At 33.7% G+C, this 17089-nt stretch overlaps 1 protein-coding gene across 1 annotated transcript; it reads right to left on the bottom strand.

The window, feature by feature from the left end:
- Nucleotides 1–8826: 8826 nt before the first annotated feature.
- On the bottom strand, nucleotides 8827–16715 carry LOC117323586 (interferon-induced protein 44-like). Its single transcript, XM_033878894.1, has 7 exons — nucleotides 16626–16715; nucleotides 13627–14174; nucleotides 13395–13453; nucleotides 12686–12898; nucleotides 12310–12453; nucleotides 10943–11132; nucleotides 8827–10688 (listed from the first exon to the last, which is right to left on the bottom strand). The coding sequence occupies exons 2-7, from the start codon at nucleotides 14153–14155 to the stop codon at nucleotides 10381–10383; spliced, it is 1443 nt and encodes a 480-aa protein (XP_033734785.1). The 5' UTR covers nucleotides 14156–14174; nucleotides 16626–16715; the 3' UTR covers nucleotides 8827–10380.
- Between the last annotated feature and the right edge of the window lie 374 nt (nucleotides 16716–17089).

Raw genomic sequence — 17089 nt, 5'->3', positions numbered from 1 at the left:
ATGCTTAGTCATCAGATTGCATTTACAATTATAAAAGTGCTAAGTATGCTGAATGGAAATTGACAAACGATTTGTACGTTATGCGCCTATCAAAATATTAAGGATAAGTTTAATTTAACTTTGAACTTAACGTCAGATTAACGTATCCATGGTCAGTAAGTTATGGATTGGTAACCTGGTTAATTCTTACAACAATAAGCATATTGGTAATCTCAGTGTGCCATAAACTGTAAACTGTTGTGCATATCGGCGTGTAAGTGCGTGTGTAAACATTCAACACTAGCTGTAAGGTTTACAGAGGCGAAATTGAATTGAAATGAGAAAGAAAAGAGAAGAATTTGTATGTATTTCCAAACACAAGTTCCTTTGTGTAAACACCAGGGCCTAGTTGTTCAAAAGTTGATTAGCGTAATCACGTGATTAATAAAAATATCATTTCTCCTTTATTCTAAATCCTATATGTTAGCATTCTTCAAAATAAGCAGATAGAAAGGGACTGGCAAGTGTTATGGTTTCATGAAATTTTGCCAGGTTTGTTTTACCAGAAATTATTATACCAGGATTTTCATATTGTTGTTTAACTGCAATTAGCCTAATAATCTTTTGAACAACTGGGCCCAGAATTCTAAAGCAATTAGAGCGTATGCCAGAAACCAAAACCCCATTCTGGCCCCGAAAAAAAAAAACTTTAGATAGAAAAACAGATAAAGGTCAGAATATTACAGTAAATATTTGCCAAGGCTTAGGAAAATAAAGATCCAGCTCTTACGGTATAAGAAATGTGCAGATGTCAGTTAGTAAAATTTTCCGTTAAATATCACTGAGCTATTGTGTTTTATCAATGGATACTGACCATGTAAGTATTTTGTGTAGTCATTCATAGAGGACAAGCTCAGTTATTACACCGCCTGAATATTCACAGCTTTGAAAAAACGCAACTAATACTGCAATTAAATGCGAATACATTTATAATAAAGGTTTTAAGGTGTGACGTAAATGTAAATGCATATAATGAGAATCTTATTTTACGTTCATGTCTTGAGCAAGTTATTGAGCATCGCAATTGTACAAGACATGTATCTTTCTAAGTTTTAGCTACAAAAATGATGAACATGGAGACGAAGAAAAGGAAAAGAAGGTCTCATCACTGACATAAAAAACATACTAGTCTATTTTATTAGTCCCCGATCTATCAAACGTCGCCCTGTTCATGTACCTGTAAAATGTAAAATATATAGAGAGACGTCCTAAACATGCACCTGACGACAGTCAATTATATCAGATCGTGACCTTTCTATCCCGTATCTGAATGAAGAATCTTGGCAGGCTGAGGAAGCAATGTGTAAATAGTGTTTTCACGGATAATTGTGTTTTGGACGTAAATATCCGTATTTATTGACCCTGTAGGTTAAAAATGAATGCTACTCCACATAACATCTTTTCTTGTTGTTAATATTTTCACTTATAATCTGAAGTTAAATATGAGGGGTTATGCCTTTCTTCACAACTAATACTTGTCAATGGTTAAACAAAAGGTTCAATTCTATTCTCATGAACAATTCAATATAGTCATTCTCATCAGAAGTAGCTTTTCTACAGTTCACTGATGATGTGATTTCGATTGAGTCAGGTAAAGATAGTCACACTTTGCCTCCAACTTCAAAACTTACATCACAAAACTGTTGACAGATTGGGAACTGTTACTCGATCATTCATATGCAGTAGTTTATTTTTAGTTTATTTCTTATTTGTGATATCGCGATCTGCCAAAAGCTCTTATTTTTATTTTTTCCAGCATGTTTTTTCACCACGAACCTTTAATAAACGATTAGTATTTAACTATTTAAAATAATTATACAGAGCGACTTAAATAATTTTGAAACCATTCTTTAAAAGTTATACGTGCTCCACAGTAATGGAACCTATATATAGTCCTAGAGTGTATTCGGATAGGAAGTCTGAGACAACATAAACAACGCAGTCAATTTTATTACTTTTTTGTTTACCGGACCATCAACTTTACAAAAAATTAGATTTATTATATTGGTTTCTAAGTACTGTCGATATAGAACAAGCACGTCAAAACTAGCCCGGATTCAATGATACTACAATATATTTCAGAACGTGTTTTGATTCAGCATGATATTAATGACACATTAACGAATGTAAGAATACTACAATATACTGTACTATATAGTAATATTTGTACCATATCTTCACACTCTTTTCGAACTTGGTGCCAATAATTGCATGATAGAGACTAAACGTCCTTAACAGTAGATCGAGTCTATTACTATATGCCAGTACTAGTGCGCTTCACATTGGTAATTAGCCTGATGAAGGTGACAGTGTATTCATTGAAACGCCACACTTGTAGATATCATATTAATTGCAGTATATACCATCTATCATATTTACGTTACTTGTTGTTTGCACCTGATTTTCCAGTACAGTACACACCAGAGTGTTGTCACTTAATGTTTACATATTGTATTTATAGTAGAAATTGCAGACATGATATCGTGTTTGATCTTCATTAGCAAAATAACTGCGAGTTTCGGACATGGATTTCCTGATATGCACCAATTTCTTATAGTTGATTAAAAAGTAAACAATGTCAGTAATGCATTCATTAAAATAATTTAACAAACAAACAATACTAAAATCTTACATGTATTGTACCCTAGTCCAAGACATCGGTAAGATTCAGATGAGAAATACATCTGGACATTTTTGAGCGCAAATTCACACAAAAAATACTACATAATATCGAATATTAAATTCACTTCACATGCATGCTAGAAATAGTTGCAAAACACTTAGATCACGTGACTTCTGATTATATTATTCTAATGATTGCTTTATTGAGATGAAATCAAGGTAAGCTTAAGTTCAAGGTTGTGATTTCAGCTTTGCAGATATCGTGTAGAATTGGTGTTATGTGTTGTGGTACCCGATATATCCATATAGATTCTTTTAACAGAGTGTTGAAGTATTATGTGATTTGTTACCTGGTATATCCATATAGAATTTATTAACAGAGAGTTGTCGATATTTGATATACAGATGACAGAAAGGGTTTTATAAAGCATTGCATTTCTTTAATATTATAGTGATGAGATTACTACGTAACAGCCGCAGTGGATTGGGTAAAGCTATGGTTGACATGGTGAACAGGGAGTTGAAAAGACGGCTAGATCTACGATTTGACTCCAGAAGATTTGATTTTTCTATTGTTCTTGGTGAGACATCAAAAGAAACAACGCATGGCCCCTTATTTGTACTTTGTTTAAATATTTCAAGGGTCGGCACAAATATCCTGGACGCATTGGAAGGCACAAAAGGTAAAACAAATATGACCTAATTCATTGCATTTAATGAATATACGTAGAAACAAATTAACGGTTAAAATCAAACAAATGATAAGTTAATATTACATCATAAAAACAATACTTGATGATCGGTTTATTCAGAAAGTAACAGGCAATGTATGTAAATACATTCAAAAGTAAGAAGAAGTGAAATTAGTTACTTTCTTAAGATAAATAAATGCATAGCCTGAAAATGAATAGTATGTGATATAGGAGAAATAATGTAAAGCGATATCTTCTCCAAATCTATTTTTACTTGAGAGATTGGTATATAGTTATTACACTTATATAACGATACAATTGAAACATGAGCCTGTTACAAATATTCTAGTGCATATCAAAAATACAAGATAAAGGACCTTGTTTACAGGTAACCGAGACGTATACGTGCTTGTTCTTCATCACACTAACAAGGAAAACTTGTCACAACTGACTCCCACAAGTCTTCGCGTGACCGGAAGTGAGTTACGACAACTTGGTGGGATCATTGATATGGCGTTCAGCAGCGATAGTGGACTGTACGAGTGTGACCTTAACAATACAGCTATCGACAAAATGGTAAAAGCCCTGAGTAGATTCTAAAAGGTTTCATCCATACATTTATAGTGGCAGCCCTGTTGTTATTGTGCAATATTGTATTACTTTGAGAATATTGGTTATACATACCTCAAACAATAATATATAGATCAGAATTATTTAACCTCAAATGCTTGCAGTGGATTATAATAATCTTTCAAGAAGCCTCCTCTGCATGTTTCAGCTGACAATCACCCCTAGCTTAGTGTAAGTGATATATATGAATGATATATGGATATATATGAACTAGGGTAACAACAACTATCACAATCTATGTAAATATAGAGGTTACACAACGAGTGGTTGTTGGATATGGAACTTATTTCACACGAGAAAGTTATTTTTTTAAAGTTACAAAAGACACGAGCTTTAGCGAGTGTTTTTTGCAACTTTTAAAAAATAACTTACGAGTGTGAAATAAATTCCATATCCAACAATTTCGAGTCATGTGACCTGTTTCTACCACAATAATATCGGCTTGAATCAAAGGGAAACGTAGCCAAGTGTAATTTCGCGTATGCAAATAAAGTGTACAGGTGACGTCCGGGACCCGGTGATGTGACGTCATTAGATTATTGATGACGTCAATAACAATTGCAGCTTGGGTCAAATTTCACCGTGTTAGCCAATCAAAATGCGTACAGAGTTTATACCATTATACCACGTGTGGTATAAACAGATTGTTAATCAACAGCTGTAATGATTAACTGATGGTCTGAGAGTTGAATAACATAGGGTATTGTGGTAGAAATAAGGGTTTTTTTTATGTCCGAATGATTTAATATTGTTAATAATCAAACAAATTTCTAGCCGATTATGATTATTATGTTTTCATCATACGGTAGATACTACGTTTTAAACGGATATTATCAACAATTTAACGGCCGCCTCAATAATGTTAATACCGTAATTTATTTTGTGTTGCCCGCTCCTTTAGATTATCCCAAATTATCTTGTTAATGAATTTAAGGCTGTATTCCGCTCCTGTATATCGTCTGTGGGTCATCTGCTGCCAAATGCACATCAATGTAGAACCATTCAGTGGACCTGTAGATCTATTCTTAACTTGCATGTCCACGAAGAGGTAAATGTACCATGCATATCTCTGATGTAAAAGTATTGTCGGTACCTGCGATAACCCCAGGTGAAACCCTAATACCTCAAGGTAGATACAATGAGTTATCTGTAGGTAGCATATGAAGTCTTCCCTATGTACCACGCCTAGTACTCATTATAAATTCAATACATTATCTGTAGGTATCACGTGAAGATACAATAGGTCAACTATAGGCGGCACAGGAAGTCGCCCCAAAGTACCATGCTCAGCACTCTCTAGGATATACAATAAATTATCTGTGGATATAACATGAAGTGTTCCCTAAGTATTACACCAAGTACTTCCCACCAGGAGATGCAATAGGTTAAACGTACGTAGCACACGAAGTCTTCCCAACGTACCACATCCAGCACTTCCAAAGAGATAAAAAGGAAATATGTGGGTATAACGTGACGTGTTCCCAAAGTAGTACACCCTGTACTCCCAGGAGATACAAAAACACATGTATGTGGGTGTTACGTGAAGTCCTCCCCATGTACAACACCCAACATTCCCCAGGAGATACAATGAGTTATCTGTGGGTAACATATGACATCTTTGCCGACATATTAGACATTTAAGCGGAGGAGATGTTTTTTCTTAAAACGAAAAGGGTATAATTCTGATGTAGAGTTTAAGTTAGTTTTTATTAGCCATGCTGCAGAATATACAGATCAGAGGGTGATAAGTTTCTGCTTTTCGAAAGTGAATCGTTTTTATATGATTGTTTGGAATAATGTAAATTTCTGTTGTGTGCTAGTCGATTTGTTTAGGTTTAAGATGTGAGAGAGAAGTTTGAATATTGATGATAAAATCAATACGTATTTGTAGTTGAAATTTACAAATATTGTATATCCACGCTATTTTATCATTATTATTTATCATTTTGGAACATGTTGTGAGATAGCCCACTTCATCAGGTAGCCAACAGAAGACGATTTTTTTTTGTTTTAATTTTTTTTTTTTTGTGATTTCAATGGTGTAGCCCGCGGACAATACGTATGATTTAGCTTTTTTAACTTTGACCTTGATAAATTGTTTACATAGTGCCTTTGATGATTAATACTTTCATTTAAACTTTAGATTCAATTTATTGTTTCATTATGTTTTGTTCAGGTATCGTAATAACTTGTCTCTTTTTGTGAAAACCGTGTCATTACCTGTTTTAGCAATAAAGAGATGATATGTTAAAATGCAGTAAATATAGTATTTTCTTTTGTGCATATCACTTGTATGTACTTGTTTAAACTTCTTACACAATTGGCAGAGTCTGGTAATTGTGAGACATGAGTCATAAATGGCTAAAGAGGTATTATATATTTCTATTTGTTGTCGACTCTCTAAATCTAATTCCCGAATCAAAGAAATAGTTTTAAAACAAAGAGTTATATATATTCACTTTTAAGTTAAACATATTTCTTCGTATTTGTGATTTATTTCATTGTATACATTCGGAATATCAATATTTAAATGTATCCATTAGTGTTAATGAAACATTCAGGATTATGCTTGAACTCACGTGTTAAGTTAATACTGACAGACTCGTTTCTAGATTTTTGGCCTGATTTCATTATTTTGATTTTGACTAAATACAATGCCGATGAAGTAATATACTGCAATATGGTCACATGGAGGTATTTTTTCAATAAACATTTTAAAGGCATCTTAGTTGTGTTTTATCCTAAATAAAGTAATGTGTTCATACGACCAATATGCTGTCTATGGTATACAGCACATAACTGAAGATAAGAAATAATGGTGTATGGATGGAGCAGCACACCTTTGACAGGAGTATTACAACGATGGAATTTTTTTTTCTATAAGTCATTTTCACCTTTAGCAGATGTATCAACATTTTCATTAAGTGGCATTGGTAGGCAAGAAATATTAAAAGTTTGCACTTCGGTTTGCTTGAATTATGGTAATTATTTCCCTGGGGCAAAGTTGGAGAATTTATTTTCGCTTATCATCATTACATATATTTAACAGTTTTAACTATATAACATCTTAAAATTATGGAGAATGAGTTAATGAACACAGTGATGACACACTATTTTGGTTTAGGTCACATGAGACGAAGTCTCAGTTGACCTATATTACGATCGCGATTAGCCAGCATCGTCCGTCGTGCGTCGTAAACAATTAACATTTCCAACTTCTTCTCAATTACCAACAGGACCAGATACCTAATGTAGGGCCTGTAGCATGATGGGATAAAGGGTTGCCAAGTTTGTTCAAATGGATGACCGTAGCCTTCATTCAAGGTCACAGGGGTCACCTATGAAAAATATATTAACAACTTCTCAATTACCAACAGGGCCACGGACCCAATATTAAGTCTGTAGGATGCTAGGACAAAGGGCTACCAAGTTTGTTCAAATGGATAACCTTAACTTCATTAAAGGTCACGGGCATAAAATATGTACATGATACACTTTTCTTAAAACCGATTATACACATGTAGATAGCTATATAATGGATTGTTCACCGTTATAGCATTATTTTAGAAGCATGGCTGCATACAGGTTTGTTTTTCTTATTATTAATTTTCATAACCGAACCGGTGATGCTCCAAAGTATGTTGACTATGACTGATTTTTATTTACATAGGATAGAGTAATTATGTTTCTTTAAAACTATGTTCTAGATATATCCCCATTTAACACTAAATGATTTACGAAAAGTTGAAATATGATGCAAACGCACGATTTTAAAGCAAATCTTTATTTAAAAAATACAACGCGTACAAAAGAAAATGAAATCAAAATCAAATAACGAAATGACGATGCTAACAGCTTCAAAAGGATCATTATTCAAGTATTACAAAAATGAACGTATATAATATACATTTTACAAGCAATATTCATCGTAGATTTTTTTTGAATCGATATATCGTATAACTGGTTACTTTTTTCGGTAAAGTATAGGATGTTTCCACGACTGCAGAATAATTTATTACATAAATTGATGTCGAATATTCATTAGAAGTCACCTTGATAAATATTGCGATAAAGTTTGGTTCTGTGGTGCCGATAGAGTATGTACAAGTGGATTGGCATATTATGTTGGAGAGACTTCAACCTCGATAAAGGAATTTTAAGAACATTGCCTTTATTTAGACCAGTCAATGCTAGGACTTGCGACATAAAACAATTTGATTTACAGGAATTAAACCACAAGCTTTTAAAATCTAGAACTACAACAGCGGATCCAGGGTTGTTTGTGTGTCCTTGGCCCTTTTTTCGGAGGAGGACATTTTTTTAATAGCCTTAACATGAAAACAAAAACCGGCTCGTGCCTACGTCGCATGCATTGTCTATAAATTAATCGACTGCACCTGATACCGAATGATTGCCAATTTGCAATATTCACTTTCCGCTTTCCGGCCCCACCCCCTCCCATGGAACCCCCTACCAGGGCGCTGCCCTGGACCCGCTGAGGGTTTTGCGGCCCCTGGACCCCCCTCCCCCTCCTACGGCGCTCCCCCCCCCCCCCCCCCCCATTATGTTTTCTATTCCTTAATGGTTCGTATACAAAATGATTCTTTGAGAAGTGACGAGTGACTAATGGCTGTGAATTGTGTACTTTTAATGAAAATATGAATATTCTATCTGCTGTCTCTAACTTTATCACAAGCTCAAAAAGATTCATTTAATCAAAAACAATCACAAAACAAATGTACATGAATTCTATTTCGAGATTTCCAATGGGTATATTCATTCATTATTTCAATATTTCAATATTTTCAATTCTATAATAGACTGAATAATATAATACATATTGTTTTTTACTCTCATGAAGTGAAACTCCAATATGAATTTTTAAAAACAATGTCCCATTGAAACGAAAATACTAAATAAACCCTGATTCCATTTAAAAAGCAAACTGTTTTGTGTAGTTGTGTCTCCTTCCTCATCAGTGGATGGCCTACTTAGAGTGAAATGGACAGTCCTTGGCCTGTATCTGTATTTGGAGGGGGCCACAATTTCACTAAATATTTGCAAAATATAGTCACCAACTAAAAAATTGAATCATTTATTCAAGTTATTATGTTAAGGAAAAATTTGAATTATATATTTATTTTCTTACACCATTTAAATCTCATTTAAGTATGATAATCATATTGGAGTTATCTCCCTTCATTTGTTTACAGTTTAATTTAGATGACTGTTATTGTTTTGTTGTGTGTTGAGTATGTGTACTGTTAATGAATGTCTGTATTTTGTACCACTGTATTGTTCTTAGGGAGAAGACTTATATAGGCAATGCCTGATGTCTTATCCCTTTGACAATTGTATTTTTGTCAATAAGATTGTTTGAAATTGAAATTGACTAATTGCTGATTAAATATAATATATATACAAATACAATAATCTACCGACAAACCATTATTTAGCTGTTACTATACACTACTTAGATACTTACAAAGAGTGTTTAATCAATGTTTTACTTTTGTTCATCATAATATCTCTAATGAATTCCAACCATCTTACTAAAATTGTCTTATGAATACAAACCATCTTAATTAAATTTTCTTTTGAATACCAACCATCTTACAGGAAAATTCTTTTGAATACTAACCATCTTACTGAAATTTTCTTATAAATACCAATAAGCTTACTAACTTGTTCGCATCAATACCAACCTCTTCTAGCTAAAATGTTTTTTTCAAAGCTCGTCAACACTGGACATTTAGAACACTAACTAAAACAAACGTATGGTCCAATGACCAACTGTTAGAGATAATGAATATAATGGATTCAAACATCGAAAAATGACAAATCTTTTCCCAAAAGAAAAAAAATTATCAACGTTTCGTGCCATTTTTTCCAAAATATGATCTGTTCAGAAATGTACCGTTCCAATGTGTCTCCTATCAGTAACACACTTCTTCTCCATTACCTACCATTCAGTTTTATTTCACTAAGCTATAGCACATAAATTCTGCACAACGTTTGGATAACTAGTTGCCCATATTTGAACAACACTGATCAATTATCAGCAAACCTTCTCCGATTGCTAATGACCATAATACACAATTGCTTTCGTAATTGATATGGAACAAATTTGAAGAAATATGTTTTCGTATTACATATAAAGAAACGATCACGGAAAAACATACAATTAGCGGGTAAATGTCTTACAAACATATACGTAGGTACATATAATAGCTAGATATACTACATCTATGTAGAGACAAAATATGTCATAGATGTTTAAACTGACGATGTCTCTTCGTGTATTCCCCTTATCTGCAAGTCTTCCATTGACACCAGTTTTTAACTTTAAGTGCATTTGCTGTCAGGTTCGTTAAACTTGATTGTATTATTTCGATCTCTAACTATACTGTGATTCGTATCTATCTGCCCGGAGTTCGTCGAGGTGATTGACGCGGAGGAAGGTATCGGCTGCTCGTAACATCTGCCGGATGTTGTATAATGCAAGGATGCTGATGTCATCCGTGGTAGAAGGTTCCATAAAGTAGTTCTTCATCGGTAACACAGTCATTGGTGGGAGACCTAGACAGTTGCCCGCGTCCTGACACTTCTGTAGAATTGTTTCACTGCGGTAGACGTGTGATGTGTCTTGTTTTGTCAGGAGACAAGCCATGTCTACTTTGTTCAGCAAGATCAGTTGTGGAATTCCTAGACAAAAATATATATGATTTCTAATATTTGTCGTGTAAAATGTGTAAACCATTCATAACATATCTCGAAAACAGAAAAGTAGAGTCCATTGACATTTTGATTAATAATCGTGATTTTGTTTTTCTTTGGATTTAAAACCAAAACTGATGCATAAGGGCAAATATGTGATCATATTAAAAAAAACTCCAACGCTCCTGCAACTCCAATTACATACAGCAAAATGGGATGTACATGTATTATTAACTCCTTACCTTTCTGATCAACAATGTCTTGGATATCCTTAATCTGGTCCCTGACGTCATCAGTAACGAAGGACATTTCGAAGTCAGCAGAATATTTACTTGCGTCCAGAACGTATACCACACAATGAATTTTATCCTTGAGTTTTGGGTCTTTCCTGAAGCCATGGGTTGTACTCGTCAGTGGGTTGGATATGTTGAACTGTAATGAAAATCACGTAGGCTAAAATATCTCATCAGTGAAGATTTTATATTATCATTATCAAATAATATCGTTTCGTTATATTTTCCGAAAATCATATGTTCATGTTAAAGTAGAAAATCAACTCGTAAGAAAATTATATGAAACTACCCAAAAAACCCTATCAAAAATAATTACCAGTGATAAAGTAGTAGGAATGTGTTAACCACCATCAACATTGAAATTAATGTATTAGCTAGTATGTTAATTGTTTTGATTGTAATTACCTTACATTTAACAATCAGACAGATAAATAGATGGCGTTAGGGCGCTATAAATATTATCTGCCACACAGTTTGCATTTATATTGACAATAAACGAAATATATCAAGCGTTCAATTGTAATATTTATATTCACTTATGTAAACTCTGCCTTTCTTAAATAAATTCGTTTTTTTATTTTCATCCATTTCCTTGTATGTTCATTTGAAAGATGAGCATTTTTGTCCACCACAATTTAACTTTCAAACCTGTCAAATGTAGCTTTTCTTAGTTATGTGATGCAACAATCTTATTTTTTCAGTTAATAGGAAATGCAAGGGCTCGCACGGTTGTATAAACAATTATTTCAAAAACTGGGTTTATAGGGACCAACCAGCCAATTGTTTTTTCCATGGACTTTAGTGTTAACGTTTTGGAGTATATAATTAAAAATCTTGAATTCAATATGGCCAATTATGGTTTATTACAAAAGTGAAGGGTCTCATAACACGTAAGCAAAAAAAAAAAACAACAAAAAAAAAAACAGTGGGGGACGTTTAGCTCATTTTTTTACCTGGTAGCCATTTTGAAAATGGGTGAATTTTGAAGTAAAAAATCGCAAAAATCTGAAATGTTTACCTGTTAATTATTATGACCTTGACTTTTGGGAAAAAATGGATCAGACTTACGAACTTTATGTCAACATTTTTTATGGGCAGTTACCTATCAGGCCATATATCTATTTTGTTACTTCATAACATACTGGCCAATCAGTGGCTGCCAGACATTTTATCCCTGGCTCAACATTCTATACATAGGGGATGTTTCAAAAATCTATATTTTTAATTGGTTGGTTGTTCCCTATAAAATCTAATTATGAATCGAAATCTTATATAAGATCCTGTATTCATGCCACAAAGCAGACAACGATACCCACTGTATAGTTGTCTGGCGTATGTCCCTCCAGTATAGCCTCTACATCCTTGGTGATGTTATTTCCATCATCCAATCCTCTACAATCACATAGCTGGAACTTTAGGTAATGGCGATTATCTGATGCCGTGATTGGGTACTGTCGGTACTGTAGAGAAATGAGAAAAGTAACAGTATATTGTCTTTGATCATAAAAAGCATATGAACTTTAACGAAACGGCCCATCAGTGTGCTAATTGAAATACTTGTGTAACTGCAAACAATAGTGCTGAAATATTATAAAAGGACTTTTCATTCCAAGGAATTATTTAGTTAAAATTGCAGACAAGTAACATCGCAAATAAAACATATATCTAAAGGCCAAGCAAATAGTGACTTACTGCTGACGTCACACTTTTCGTACGATTTCCGGCACTAGCAGACATTGTCACGTGACCACGAAACACCGATTCCACCGAGTTTAGAAAACTCGATTTGCCTGCCCCTATTGGTCCGATGAAGAGAATATTGACGTTTTGTAACGCATCCTCGGGTACGCCCATATCCTTAAGAGGCCAGTAGCTTTCAACTTCGTCCACCAAGTCTCTTAGATACTGTAAATAATGATATTTACCGTTAAAATATTTCATTTTCAAAATTTCAACAAGGCAATAATATTCAATAAAATGTTTTTTCTGACATGTTTCGCTGAAGACATGAATGAACGCATAGATGAGCTCAGAATATCATTGTCTTTTTAACATTATCCGCCTTGCCAAAACTATAATTTTTATATTAACTTTTTTTTATTGATGATCAAGAATAAAAACGAGAGAGTTTCAAAAATAAAGAATCCAACTTTAGCATCATTGATGAATGGTGCTATACTAAGTGATTATTTTAAACATCTATACTGTAAGACTGCTTCAAAAACATCGTTGGATTTTTTTTAAATCATTGCATTGACTCCTTAAACATTATTGACAATTTTGCTTTGCAAAAAAGGTGACTTTGTTTTTATTTTTTATATTCCAATCTCTCTAATTGGCTAACATTAAATTTCAAACACATTTCTAAGATCTGCTTCCTCAAATGACATATCATGCTCACCTCCTTTTCAAATTTTGGTTCTAATCTCCACGGTTTCGCCATTATTGTCTGACACGTATCTATAAAAACAAAACAAAATATAGCCTTATATTGTTAAAATTACTGCACTGCACGTTTCATGTCTGTGATCATTTGCTTATATTCACATGACATATAAAAGAAAATAAAAACAAAACTCATTTCAGCTGTAGCATACCCTTTTCTAAATATTTTAACCTATACACTTCCTTACCTTTAACACTATAAACAACCACGTCACTGGCACTGGCGTCAGGTTTGATTTCGTCAGCAAGCGATGACGGCAAATGAGTGTAGCTGATAGATGTCATGCTGGAGTTAAGTGTGAACATGCCGTCTGCATCGGGCGAGATTTTCCCAGTGAAAACCTGAAGATCAGGCCCACTACCAAAAGTTGGTCCACTTTGGGAATCTAACATAATAGCTGACGGGGGCAGATTTATTTGGTATTTCATCGCATCTGTTTTCCCTTCTTTCCGTAATAAACAGAGGAACGCCGTGTTGTCGTATACAGGTTGCTTAGTGGGGACAGACTGCCAACTGACCGAAGTATATCCACCGTAAACTTCCCCAGCCGAGTTGTATATTAATGTCAGTGTTGCCCCAATATTATCACACTTTTTATGGAACTCCACCGCACTGCATCCGTCTTCCTTGGCACTATATACCTTAATGAAGGACTTCGGACCTTCGCCAATCAGGTTTTGGATTGATTGCTTCTCCTTGGGTGTCAGGTTCGCCATATTTTAAATGTGTCTGTCACTGAAAGAACGATTAATCAACAAATTTTACGACGTTACGTTGAGGAAATGCATCATTGTAAGATGTGAATCTGTTTTTCTTAAAAGCACATTCGATGTTTTTGTTTAGACTGACAGATTTCCATTATTTTACGGATGTGTCTCATACAATTAAGCTACACTATCAACTGTTGTGAGTTTAAGAACATGCTATGATATCAGACATAATGTAATATGGTAGTACTCTTTTTAGTATAATATTCTTTTTGTCATTACCGGCATGTGAGCCTCTTTCAATGAATAATTAATAGCAATTGTGAGATTTACACACTGGTATACCTCTGTTATGTATATAGATTGTTTTATTATCGCCCCTTACACACCTCATAATTATATAGCCCTTTCATATACTGTACCTCTTCCGGATATAGCAATATGAAGTATATGTAAAGATATCTAATAATGAGATTATTTTTTTCTAACATTTTCAAAGATAAAACATCTGAAATTCTACAACATCCGTATGGTCATTGTATTTGTCAATCAGAAAGGCCGTATAGACATGAAAGATGCAGTACGGGTAAATATCAATGCTAAAATTAAAGATTTTAAATATACCATGAGACTAATCTAAGGTCTATTTATTATTTGGATATCCGTCATCTCTCTTAATTTGCCTTTCATTAAATATAAAGACCATTAAGGCAGAATTCAAGACCAGTAGGACGATATGATCAGTGATCAGACTAATATATCCCGAGTTAAAAATATACATTTCAGTGACACACACTGTAAAGAGGATGTCAAAGATATTCTCCATAGAGATATATAAGTGATTTATCGTATCAAGTGTTCAAGAGAACATAAACTGGCCAAGAGCACTCAGATTCACCATCTATCTTAGTAATTTGCCTAATAAAAAATGCATTGTAAAAAAACACAGGATTTCCGTCTGATATGTGATTTTCTTATACTACTTGTATATCCGTATATTATTTACGAGGTGAAATGACTAGACAAGCAGGCAGGAATTAATAGTACGTAAACCACTAACTTACTTATCAACTTATATTCATTCATGTTTACATACGTATATACTTGGCTATCTTACATTGATATGCGCCACGATACACATGTATATAGCACACAGAGACACACGCCTATACGTGTACCTGTATACATATCACTAGGGGTACTCACCTAATTTGCATTCTAGTCAAAACACAAATGGGGCCCTAATAGGGATAAAATTGTAAAATTGCCAACTTTGTTTTACAAAAATAAAACAATTATGACAGTGAATATTAAAACCTTTATAAATTATTGATGTTGTTGCTAATTTAAGCTTACTTTGCCAAGAAGCAGTGATAGATCGAGAGAAGCTATAAGGTTAGCTCGTTGGCCCAGTAACAATTTCCGGCTGATAAAGTAATGAAAACGTTAAACGAAAGATGATTTATTGATTCCACTGCCTGAACATACATCTTTGGTGGGGATAATATACTGTTTTACGACATCTCTTATCACAAATGTTAGAGTGAACAATTTTTACTTTAGTATTAACTGCATTGACGTAGTTGTTATATACAGTAAACACTTCATTTATGCTAAAATACGTCAATAGTTAAGTAAGACGTATGTTACCTGTGTTGTTGATGTAAGAATATGTGTGTCTGGTGATTACATTTTCCTCAGGTAAACCTAACAGTTCGAGCTAAGTATGTGTATACACGCCACGATCGTTTGTCGTGTGTACCTAAACACCCATGTACATGACCTTTAACTCGGCTGTTATAAATATGGAAATTAAAGGTCGGTACGAAAGTTCGTTTTGATCTGGGTGCATTATTCCCTTTACAAAAACCTTTAAATGGTAATGGCGGTTTACATCAGAAGCAAAAATACCTATTTATGTTCTGTTTAAATATTAACAAGTTTTATAATTAAAAAAAAACATGTTGATATGAATGAATAAATCGAAAGAAGAATCCCGGTATTCCTAATGCGTAGATGTAGAAACGAAAGTAAACTCATTTAGCATACGAACGCGTCATTCGCCGACCCTGATAATAAATATTTTAATATTATCATAATCAATCTCTCATTCATTAATATGAGTATCTACTTCAGATATTGTAAACACTTGAATTAAAAGAATCTTTAAAATTTCGTTTTATAATAATCTAAGGAACGAAATTACTCTTTACTTTCTCCACCCTAATTTAATCATCTTCAACTTACTTAAAATAATTCATATTCAATTTACCGTTGAGATAAATGATAAATAATATAACGATTTATATATGTTGATATACGAATAAATACGAATCGAAAGTAATATTTTTAAAGGCGTCAGGAAAAACAAAATCTTAAATGATATATTATTGATAAGTCAATTTTGAAAGATTTGTGAAACAAGACATTTGCATGTATATTTAAAATCGTTGTTGATAATACACCTTAATATACAGACCTTCCGAGGGCAAACGTAGTCGTCGGTAATACTAGTAGTGATCTTAGCTTGTTCTTCCTTTTACTGTTGTAAACCGAAAATAGAATTCCCACTTTATTTATCAATAGATCCACGACACATAGGGAAGTTCTAACTGTGAAACAAAAACGAAAGTAGGTTCACTTCATCCGTAATTATCTGTCAAATAAAAGTAAAAGTTAGTTTTGCTGCGTTGCCCGTGCGAACTGTAAAACATCTAGGCTTTACTAGGGTCATCCTTACTTAGCTGTTACATGTACCTGGCAACAACAAACATATCGAAAGTAATTTACATAGTGCCCTTCATACATTATTATGTATACCAAGATAACATTAGTGGTTTCGGTAATCTGTACACAAGAAACTCTGAATGTTCCATTTGTCCGTCATATCGATATATTCTTTAATAGTCATTAAATAAACGAAACAAGTATTGGCGTTTGAAT

Source organism: Pecten maximus, chromosome 3 (assembly GCF_902652985.1).
Source record: "Pecten maximus chromosome 3, xPecMax1.1, whole genome shotgun sequence".
NCBI lineage: Eukaryota > Metazoa > Mollusca > Bivalvia > Pectinida > Pectinidae > Pecten > Pecten maximus.
This window is presented reverse-complemented; position numbering and strand designations above follow the sequence as displayed.

What these genes read in the sequence shown, in the direction of transcription:
- LOC117323586 (XM_033878894.1), bottom strand. Translation starts at nt 14,155, where the DNA reads ATGGCGAACCTGACACCCAAGGAGAAGCAATCAATCCAAAACCTGATT. An exon ending in GGTTGTTTATAGTGTTAAAG is followed by an intron (nt 13,454 to 13,626) that starts GTAAGGAAGTGT and finishes TTGTTTTTATAG; the next exon opens with ATACGTGTCAGACAATAATG. An exon ending in AACCAAAATTTGAAAAGGAG is followed by an intron (nt 12,899 to 13,394) that starts GTGAGCATGATA and finishes CATTATTTACAG; the next exon opens with TATCTAAGAGACTTGGTGGA.